The sequence below is a fragment of the Physeter macrocephalus genome, chromosome 14, assembly GCF_002837175.3.
Source record: "Physeter macrocephalus isolate SW-GA chromosome 14, ASM283717v5, whole genome shotgun sequence".
Taxonomy (NCBI): domain Eukaryota; kingdom Metazoa; phylum Chordata; class Mammalia; order Artiodactyla; family Physeteridae; genus Physeter; species Physeter macrocephalus.
Window position 1 is genome coordinate 62138096 of NC_041227.1, and position 11657 is coordinate 62149752.

General features: G+C 40.1%; 1 protein-coding gene across 28 annotated transcripts in view; it reads right to left on the minus strand.

The window, feature by feature from the left end:
- DNAH3 (dynein axonemal heavy chain 3) overlaps positions 1-11657 on the minus strand; it is a 249724-nt gene that overhangs the window by 133738 nt on the left and 104329 nt on the right. For 27 of the 28 annotated variants that reach the window (XM_028498493.2, XM_055090018.1, XM_028498501.2 and 24 more), the window contains 5 exons: positions 9629-9848; positions 8905-9039; positions 5947-6058; positions 4086-4327; positions 123-223 (listed from right to left, as the gene is read on the minus strand). In XM_028498493.2, the coding sequence (XP_028354294.1) occupies positions 123-223; positions 4086-4327; positions 5947-6058; positions 8905-9039; positions 9629-9848 (810 nt within the window). The remainder of the gene's footprint in view (positions 1-122; positions 224-4085; positions 4328-5946; positions 6059-8904; positions 9040-9628; positions 9849-11657) is intronic. The other variant, XM_028498497.2, reaches the window with a different exon arrangement.

An 11657-nucleotide genomic window follows, 5' to 3' on the forward strand; every position in this document is an offset into this window, starting at 1 on the left:
GATAAGTAATGTAGGTGATCTGCTGGAGTTTAATCACATTTATGGATTTTTAGAGCTTTCCCTCCTGCTTAGGGTTAGTGAGGCCTCACATTCCCTCAGGGGGTCCATGCAAGCTGACTGACCTGCTCACAGTGGCGGGGGAGGCCTGCTCCAGGTCAGCTGGCTCGAAGATCAGACTCATCTTGGAGCTCATCTGGATAATCTCTCCACTCATTAAACAAAGCTGAAAGTACAAAGCAGAGGGGTGGAGGGCAGCAAACGAATTAAGTTCCATCTGCAAGTGAAAGGCATCAGTGGGGACAGAGATGGCTTGAATTCATTCAACAAATACTTCTTGAGCACCTATTCTGTGCCAGGCACTATGCTAGTTGTGTAGAATAAAACAGACAAAAATTCCTGTCCCCTTGAGGTTTGCATTCTGCTCGGAGGAGATGGATGATAAGCAAAATATATAGAGTATACAGTGAGGAAAGTGCTTTGGAGAAAAATAAAGTCGAAGAGGGGCTGGAGAATGCTGTGTGTGGTGAGCTGTAATATTAAATAGGGAGGTCAGAGAACCACTGACTTGCAGCCTTAGATGAAGAATCCAGAAATTATCAGACTACAGCAAGTTTCATGGTTCCTTCCTCAGTGGAAGGAATTTAATAGCACACCCCCATCCAGTTTTATTTGCTCAAGTTTCCCACAAAGACTCCTTTTGGAATCCCTCATGGACTGGCCCAGGGTTAGAATGACAAGAATATCTCCACATCCTTTTTTGGAATGGAAGGAAAGACCATTACAAGTCCTAGTGTTTAGCAGGCATATCTCTCCAGAAGGTAGTGCAAATACACAGGACAGCCTCTGAGAATATACACCAAGTCCGTGGTGCTGCTTCTCATTTGCCAACACGGGTTAAAGTGAGATGTTTAAGTCATAAGATGGCCTGAGGCCTTGGTCTCTCAGGGGAAAAGAGGAAACTCCATTGTTCCCTGCTTCTCATCCTAAATTTGGTTTAAAAAGTTTCTGATATATTACCTGACCCACATCAAACACATCTGGAACAGGTCATTATGTGCAACCCTACGAAGGTCACAGCTGTTATGGGACTGATACCATTAACAGTGTCATCTCTGAAAATCAAGAAAAGTGAAATAGACCCATACCTGTGACAGTAGTTTGATTTCATTCAGAGCTGTGAAGAGCCATCAGGAAATACACTGATTATGACTCTTTATACTTCCGATCTCAAGACCAACCAATACATGTGTACAATTAGTTTATATAACATAGTCCATATTGTGCAATAAAACTTACTTTTTTTTTATATGCTATATAATCAAAATTATGAACATGGTATTAGTGTATGTATATAATTTGGATAATTAGGCCTTCCATTGTTGAGCATGACTCACTCTTAGTCTTGCAAAATTTAAATGCAGAAGGAAAATGTATTTTGATTTGATAATGATGTATAGTCAGTGTAAGAACTCTTCCTTGAAATGGTGATAAATATTATTTTATTTTATTTTACTTTAACAGTTATATAGCACTTGCTACATGCCAGGCAATATTATAATCAGTTTGCAAATATTAATTTATCTAATCTTCCTAACAACATTATGACATAGATACTGTTATTCTCATTTTACAGATGATGTAATTGAGGCATAGAGAGACTAAATAGCTTGCCTGAGGTTACATGACTGCTAAGTGGTTCAGGACAGGATCTGAAGCCAGGCTGTCTGGCTCCAGAGTCTAAGCTCTCTAGCCACTACATTTACTGTGGCAGAATGTATTTTCCAAAGACTGCTGCAACAATATCTCCTATTCTACGTACACTTTTGCAATGTGACCTCGCCCACCCCCATCAAGAGGTAGAGTCTATTTCTCCACCCCCTTGAATCTGGGCAGGCTCTGTGACTTCTTTGATTAATAGAATTCAGAGAAAGTGATGCTGTGCCAGTTCCAAGCATAGCTCTTAATTTCCTGAAAACTTTCACTTCCTGCCTCTTGGAAATTAACCATCATGTAAGAAGTGCCACTACTCCAAGACCACCAAATGATAAGCCCAAGCCATGTGGAGAGGCCTGGAGGATAAGATGTTTTTTGAGAGAAAGGCAGAGAGACAGAGACACAGAGAGAGTTACAGAGAGATAGACAAGACAAGGAAGAATGAGCCCCCAGACATTGAGTGAAGATGCTACCATGGATGTGGCTCCTCTAGCCCTAGCTGCCCCAGCTGACATCATGAGGATTAGCTGAACCCACCTGAGCCCTTCCAAAATTTATAATCCACAGTATCATGAGCAAAGTTAGGCCACTAAGTATGAAGGTAGTTTGCTATACAGCAATGGATACCCAAAACACATCTCATATATTTGGCACTATGTATGGACTATCTTATTTAAGTATCAACACCCTTATTTATTACTACCTTTTTACACATGAAGAAATTGGTTCAGAGAAGTTATGTGACTTGCCCAATATAACAGCTCAGTTGTAGAGCTAGTAGGCCAATTTGATGCCAGCACCAAGGCTTTTAACCACTATACAACAGTGTCCCTAAACACACATAACTTACCCACTACAAGTACAAACAAAAGCATAATTCACGAATTGATAACTGTTACTTTCTTGTGGGGCATTTATTCTTAGTGTAATAAATGTATATATTATATAGTGTTTTTTTAAACGGTTTTATGGGCAGGCTCTGTGACTTCTTTGATTAATAGAATTCAGAGAAAGTGATGCTGTGCCAGTTCCAAGCATAGCTCTTAATTTCCTGAAAACTTTCACTTCCTGCCTCTTGGAAATTAACCATCATGTAAGAAGTGCCACTACTCCAAGACCACCAAATGATAAGCCCAAGCCATGTGGAGAGGCCTGGAGGATAAGATGTTTTTTGAGAGAAAGGCAGAGAGACAGAGACACAGAGAGAGTTACAGAGAGATAGACAAGACAAGGAAGAATGAGCCCCCAGACATTGAGTGAAGATGCTACCATGGATGTGGCTCCTCTAGCCCTAGCTGCCCCAGCTGACATCATGAGGATTAGCTGAACCCACCTGAGCCCTTCCAAAATTTATAATCCACAGTATCATGAGCAAAGTTAGGCCACTAAGTATGAAGGTAGTTTGCTATACAGCAATGGATACCCAAAACACATCTCATATATTTGGCACTATGTATGGACTATCTTATTTAAGTATCAACACCCTTATTTATTACTACCTTTTTACACATGAAGAAATTGGTTCAGAGAAGTTATGTGACTTGCCCAATATAACAGCTCAGTTGTAGAGCTAGTAGGCCAATTTGATGCCAGCACCAAGGCTTTTAACCACTATACAACAGTGTCCCTAAACACACATAACTTACCCACTACAAGTACAAACAAAAGCATAATTCACGAATTGATAACTGTTACTTTGTGGGGCATTTATTCTTAGTGTAATAAATGTATATATTATATAGTGTTTTTTTTAACGGTTTTATTGGAGCATAATTGCTTTACAATGGTGTGTTAGTTTCTGCTTTATAACAAAGTGAATGTCCCAGCTTACCCTTCCCCCTCCCCATGTCCTCAAGTCCATTCTCTAATAGGTCTGCATCTTTATTCCCGCCTTGCCCCTAGGTTCTTCATGACCATTTTTTTTTCTTTTAGATTCCATATATATGTGTTAGCATACGGTATTTGTTTTTCTCTTTCAGACTTACTTCACTCTGTATGACAGACTCTAGGTCCATCCACCTTACTACAAATAACTCAATTTCGTTTCTTTTTATGGCTGAGTAATATTCCATTGTTATATTACATAGTTTTTTTTTTTTGTGGTACGCGGGCCTCTCACTGCTGTGGCCTCTCCCGTTGCGGAGCACAGGCTCTGGACGTGCAGGCTCAGCGGCCATGGCTCACGGGCCCAGCCGCTCCACGGCATGTGGGATCTTCCCAGACCGGGGCACAAACCCGTATCCCCTGCATTGGCAGGCGGACTCTCAACCACTGCGCCACCAGGGAAGCCCTATTATATAGTTTTGATCAATCACTAACTTCAGTAAAAGAGTTTATTGCACATCCATGTAAAAGTGATATCAGACAGGTACCTTTTTATTGTCATCCAGAACAGTGTTCATATTTTCAATCCAAACAGCATCCACTGGCCCATCAAATATAATCCACTTGCGGTCATCAGACGAAGTAGATGCTTGCTCCCGGAAAGCATTGGCAAGGACACCATCTGTCCACTCATGGCTCACTTGGTCAAAGCACCCATACAGCTGCCCCATGGTGATAGCCTTGGGGTTAATGATCTTATACTCCACAGCAAATTCCTCCATCTGGTTGGCTGGGTAAGAAGGTCCAACACAAGTTACAAAAGTTCTGGTGACACCAGAACATTAGGACAAGAAATAATGCCATCTAAAAGACCAAACAACTTTTATCAATATGCCATCCAAGGATAGTCCTTAAAATTTGTACTCAGTCCGTATAAAAATTGGGATAACTGGACAGGCAAAGCCTTAAGTTGTTAGGTTATTACAGCTATTAGTTTCTCACCATATTGTTTTCTGAGGCTCATTTCAAACAAGTCAAATGTGCCAGTCAGATCTAAAGAAGTCTGCCTGGGCCTAAAAGAACTCAGGCAGTAAAGGAGAGAGATGCCATATAATCAGGTCTCTTTATGTACCTGGCTACCCTAGAACCTTGGCTTTGACTTGAGATGAGGAAACAGCTGACAGGTAAAAGATTCTGGAAAATGATGGTTACTTTCCTTTTGTCTATCTGAAGGGCTAGCTTAGCCCTGAAACCTCTTCTTTAGCTGCCCAATAAGTGTCCCCTGAGAAATGGAGCACCAGGACCCAACCAGAATACACAGGCTGATGGATGGCACATTGTATGTATTTAATAACAGAAAATAAGCACACTTTTACATGATCCTTCAAAGTAAGGAAAAACTGGAGTGCCTGAGCCATGAACTAAATAAAGAATCATTTCTGCAGAATTCTGAGGCAAAGACAATGGGGTAACCTCCTTTCTCTTCATTTAGTTTCCTAAATTATATTCAATGCCAAAATTATTACTTAAGTTTGAAATGCCCAAGTTATTAAATAACATTAAGGCCAAGTTAGTGCCCAAAACAAAAAACTCAAAAATTCCACAGTAACTCAATCAGCAGTAACTCAATGCTATTAGAAAAAAATATTAAAATGAAGCATACTGGAAGGGATCGTGTAAACACAGGCACAGCAAGGCACTGCTTTTCAAAACCACAGTCTTGTGTTTTATAAAAGAAAAAAACCTCAAAACTGTTTCTCTGGCAATAAACATGGCTTTTATTTGTTGAGCTAGGTTATTTACCTGCATAATCTCATTTAATTATCACAACAATCCCATTTTACAGCTGGGAAAACAGAGGCAAAGAGAGATTTAGTCATTTGCCCAAGGTCTGGGTTTCATTCAAAAGTCTGAGGTCTTATCTTTTACATTAAATTGAAGGAAGGAAAGAAGGAAAGGAGGGAGGGAAGGAGGGAGGCAGGGTGGATGGGAGTGGGGGAGAATGGGAGGGAGAAAAAAAGGAAAGGAGAGGGAAAGAAAGAGAGGGAAAGAAGGGATGGAAAGGAAAAAAAAAGGAAAAGAAAAGAAGCCATGTAATGATCTGCTTTTAGAACAGTTTTGTTTAGGCAAGTGGCAGAAGTTTCCCTCTCATTGGGAAACCTTTGGAGAAGCCACTGTTCAGCATTTGAGAAAATTCCTCCAGCTTTAGTGATGCACATAAAATCCCCTGTTAGAAGCTCTCCCCCTCTTTATTCTCTGCCTGCAGACCTCTGTGTGCCATGTTCTATTCCTGACTCTAATGTCACAAATGAGGGATGGTAAAGTTAACAGCCTGGCATCATCTCTATGGAGCCAGTCAACTGAGTGGGGACTCCTGTCCTCCCTGGAAGCCAGGGATATGAGTTTTACCTTCGTGTAAATCACCCAGAGCTGCAGCCAACACTTTATAAGCACAGGTCTTGCCACCCATGGGGTCTCCGACAATCATATAGCCATGTCTTACCAGCATCATCTCGTAGATCTGGGAGGAGACATCATATAAGAAGTTAATCATTGCAAACCTCCCAGAACTGCAATTAGTCAGATGTCTACAAGGAACAAGGACTGCAGTCCTTTATTTGTCATCTATTGTTTAAATATCTTTTGGATGAATAACTATATGTGTGCATCTCAGATTATTTAAGGGATGGGAAATACTATTTGCTCTGCACCTATCTATGTGCTAAGCAGCAAGTGACTTACCTAAGTTATTTCATTTAATCCACTCAGGTATCATTAACTACTTTTAAATGGTGGGAACACTGAGCCCAAGAGAGGCTAACTAACTTGCCCAAGCTCATCAGTGGTGGAACCAGGATTTGACCACAGGGCTCTCTGATTTCAATGCCACTAACCTTTTCATTGCACCATTTCTACTCGCTTTTAAAGAGGAAAAGGAAACAATGGTCATTTTAGCCAACTGCATTTCTACTGGAAATTTCCTTTCTCAAGGCCTAAATGCTATTCTGACTTGATTGGAACTCTCAATAGATTAAAATGTATTTTCTGAGCCAGGGGTGATGCTGTAAAATATAAATGAACTTCCATGTAATTTTAGCCCCTACCCTTGAGAATCAACAGCTAAGTGGAAGCTCATTTTCTGAATTTTCTAATTGTTTTGTCTGTGACAAGTCGTCCATGACAGTTGAAATGCAAATGCTTTAGTCATTTATATTAATGTGAAATGTTTTCTCTCTCCTTTTAAACTGTGAGTCTCTCAGCAAAAGGGAATATATGAAGCTTTTTATTTTAAGGATTGTTTGCATGATTTTTCACCTTGGAAGTGAGTTATACAGAGGGTGTAAATTAGGACAATGGAGGTGGTACAGGTACTGACAAAAGTGAGTCAGCAAATATTTGTTAAACACCTATTATGTGCCAGATACTGTTCTAAGTTCTACAGACAGAGAGGACAAAACAACAAAATCCCCAACCATCAAGTAAGGTTTACATTCAAGTAGACTGCAAAGACATTTCAGATTGAATAAAGATAAATGGAGTTGACTGTGCATTAGAAAAAAGAGAGAAAGGCACTTATGATTCAATAGCCTCTCACCTTCCCCCTCACATAACTTTAAATGGATTATCAAGGTATCAATATATAAAAGGGAAGGTAGCTCCATATATTTTGCTTTTGAAAATTGGTACTAAACTATATAAAAGTTCATCTGTAGGTCTGTAAATTACTTTGAAATACATAAAAAAGTAAGATAAGTTGATGGATGGATGGATGGATGGATAGGTAAGTGATAAAGCAAGTGTTATAAAATGTTAATTATAAAATCTAGGTGGTGGGTACATGGGTATTCTCAGTAAAATTCTTTCAATTTTTCTGCATGTTTGAATTTTTTATTATAAAATATTGGAAATAAAAGCTCATGCCTAGTTTTAAAAAGTCCACCTATAAAATCCCAACGAATAGATTGGGATTTGAGCTAAATGAATTGTGTCAAGACTAGCACATTTGATGAATAGTAGGGAAAAAATTTTTATTCCTAAAAATTTTTATTCTGATCTCAGAATCTGGAGACCTGGGTCCTACCTTGACCTTTAATTCTAAATAACAATATGATTTTGGGAAATGATGATATTTCTGATGTTTGTGGAGAAGGTGAGGTTGATTTTGATATAGTAATCAGGCACTATATCTAGCCATTTATGTACTTCTTGTCTCAAAATTACTCTGTGGGGAAGGTTTTACTCCCTCCATTTTACAGATGAACATACTATGGCTCAGAATGGTGAACTAACTTGCCTAAAATCTCACAGCAAAAAACTGATGGGGGTGAGATTTGAGACTAGGTTTATATGAATCCAAATCTGTTCCCTCTCTGGATGCCAGTGTTCTTAAGGAGCCAGGAGCAGATGGCATTTAAGGTGCCTTGTAGTTCTGCCCTGTGATTCTGTAGAAAAAGTGCATTGGGGGCTTATTTTATTCAACTTATGACTTTAAGTCAGTTTTACATAGAAAGTGATCCTAGGGAAGGATCCCTGAAATTAGTGTGAAGTTTCACTAAGGTTCTCCAGGGTCAAGACTGTAGAAACATTTCTTTCACCTACTGATAACAGCACCCTGATTTTCCCCGAGGAACCACCACTTCATGGTTCAGTCCACATGACTTGGGTGGCTCTGACTCCACCTCCACTTCTGGCAGAGGTGGGGTGGTTATGGTCTACTTCCTATCTCTGTAATTGGTTCAGGGATGGTCACGTGACTTTATGAGCACCATTCAAAGCTAATCCTGAGACTTTTGCTGAGGACACTCCAAGAATGATGCTCTTTTTCCTTCTGGGCTTGAACATGGGACAATCTAAGTATGAGGCTACTGGGGGCCCAACTGAAAATGAATTTTTCAGGCAGAGAGAGGCAGAATCCAGAAATGAGGACAGGCAGATTCCTGATGACATTATCTAAAAACCTGTATCCCACTATGCCTGAAACCAACATATTGCTGTACTTTCCAAGTTAGGTAAGTGAGTAAATTCCCTTTTGTTGACTAAGACAGTTTGAATTGGATTTCTGTCACTGGGAACCAAAAAAGTTGGTTTTTGACTAATTCAAAGCCCAATGCCCTGAAAGGTTCTGTTTCATCCCCAAGTGATGAAAAAGAAACCCCAGGGAAGATGATCATAGGAAAAATATTGGATTTTAAAAGTCAACTCCTGGAAATGAAAACTGAAGGCACAACAGATTGTTGAGTGTCTTCATCTCTAATCAGACATCTCCCATTGCTATCAGTTCAGTTCCAATCTACCATAGTTCTTTCTAATTCCCGACCTCAGCAAACAGTAAACAGGTACATTCCCACATAGGTACAAGGAATCAACCTGGATAATTCTTCCAATAAACCAAGGTACTGGCTGGAGTTTCATCTTTTTGATGTTCTCATTCAGCACTTCCATAAAAACTTCATAGTCTGGCTTTGGAAGAACAACTCCAGGAAACAAATCTGATATAATTCCCTGTTAACAAAAATTCAAGATGTGAAAAAGATGAATTATCAGATATATAACCTCAACATTTTTCTAAAATGAGATCTACAGTAGCAGGAATTCTTGGAAAATTCCAAACCTCATTTTTCCTGTACCAAAACTTGTCTACAATTACAAATTCCAACAATATCTGTTAAACATGATTTCCCTTCCCCCAAATTTTAAAAGTCAGCAAATATTTAATACGTCTATGCTGTCTTTCAGTCATTATACTAGCAATGAACAAGACAGTCATGATTTCTGTCTTAAAGAGCTTACAGCCTAGTAAGGAAGATAGGCATTAAAATTATTCCAAAAGAAAACTAATTACATTTGATATAAACAATTACTCACACTCAACAGCAAATATCCTGACAGTGAAATTATTTTTATTGAAATCAGGAATTAGGGATATTGCTATTACCATTATTATTTAACATTTGGGGCAGGGTATCTGGCAGTAGGTATGCTGGCTAGAGAATGGAGCGGGTGTCAGGAGATGGAAGAGGTGCCGAAAAAATTTTTCATCTTTGGATGTCGAGTCTTCAGTGCCTAACCAAGGTCCCAAACCACTACATACCTGAAATAGAGGGACATCTTGAGCCAAGAACTTGGCCAGGTTGACATCAAGCAAGGCCCGGAGCAGCAGAACACTCTCATTCTCCTCTGGATACTTCAGCTTCAGGTTGCCAGCGGCAGTGAGCACAGACTTGACAGCACGCATGCCATAGTCATAGTGATGCTGGGAGGAAAGTTGCTCTGAACACAGGCGGTAGGTTGCAACAATCTTCCGGGCAAGACTGGGAGGGCAAAGACATGTCTGCAGACCCTCTAGAGAGGACCATGTCCTGCTCAGCAGACATTCCCAACATGCTTGTGCCCTGTCCCTTCAGAAGCCAGGCCTGCCCACGAACTTGATGGAGAAACCCTATCATTTGAAGGCCTCTTCACAGAGTTACCATAATGAGCCAAGGAAGCACTGTAACTCTCAAAGGCAGGATGAAAAACAGCAAGCACATACATATGTATAACATATACTGTACAAGAAGTTATATGTGCTTATACTTTTATCTGTATATATGAATGTATGTGTACACCACACACCCACACACACACAAACACACACTTGGGAAGATTACATCAAACGATTAACAATGTTAATGCCTAAAGAGTAGGACTAAGGGTCACAAAGGGGACACTCATTTTTGCATTTCTGTAACATTACAATTTTTTTCAATACTCATGTTTTACTTTTTTAAGAAAACCAATTCAAAATTTAATATACTCAGCACACAATACACGTATGCTCATGTGCACTGCCATATCTTATTTTTCCTGGGCACATGGGGGGGGACCACATTTCCTAGCCTCCCACACAGTTACGGGTGGCCACATCACTGAGTCCTAGCCAGTGGCATATGAAAGAAAGGGAAGTGTGCCACTTTGAGGACTGGTCCATATAAACCTCCTCCGTAAGATCCTCTATGCTCATGTGTTGTAGCTGTGAGATAATAAGTAACCTGGGTCCCTGGGGAAGAACTCCTCTGATCACAAACACCCATTTTAGATTTCTAGGGAGTGAAAAATAAACTTTTGCTATGCTAAGCCATTGGAATTTGGAGGTCAGGTTTACCCTAACTAATGTACTTATGCATATTCCCCTTGCAGGGCTCCTCTCTAACAAGACTGATTTACTTTAAAAGCAAAGACTGTGTTGCTCATCAGCACCTAGCACAGGGCTGGGCATAAGGTAGGTGGTTTGCCAATTGAATAAATAAATGAATTGAACAGGCAAATCAATGTAACCCAAGTCTCCTATAGAAAAAATAAACCTCTTATGACTGAGGCAGTCTCTTAGCCTAGGAAGGATGGCACATTCTGTTGAGAACATCTGCAGCCCCTTGCATTAACAGCAAGGACCTCCAGGCCACAAAGACACCGTGGGCCTTGTGGAGATAACTGCAGTAACAAAAAATCAATTGATTATGGGCAAGACAATGTAAAAAGACAAATGTAAAATTTGAAATAGATCAATAAAAGCCATTTTACAATAAATATTCACAACTCTGGGTGCATGTGAAAAAGACACTGATGCTTGTGTATGTCTATGTCTTAGAAAACTGGGTAATACTTGAATGAGAGATAACCAAGTTGATTTGAGTAAATAAATATTATATTGATAACAATGTTAATTCTAAATTATATTAATTTTTCCTCTTCAATCTTGGGAATAACTTCATGTTTTTCAGTCTCACCTTAAGTCATTTAGGAGTATGTGCGTGTGTGTGTGTGTGTGTGTGTGTGTGTGTGTGTGTGTGTGTGTGTTAGAGTGAAGGGTAGAGAAGAGATGAGCGATTTTTCCTTAGAAGAAACTTCATGTTTTTCAGTCTCACCTTAAGTCATTTAGGAGTATGTGCGTGTGTGTGTGTGTTAGAGTGAAGGGTAGAGAAGAGATGAGCGATTCTTCCTTAGAAGAAGTCCAGGGCTTCCCTGGTGGTGCAGTGGTTGCGCGTCCGCCTGCCGATGCAGGGGGACCGGGTTCGCGCCCCGGTCTGGGAGGATCCCACATGCCGCAGAGCGGCTGGGCCGGTGAGCCACGGCCGCTGAGC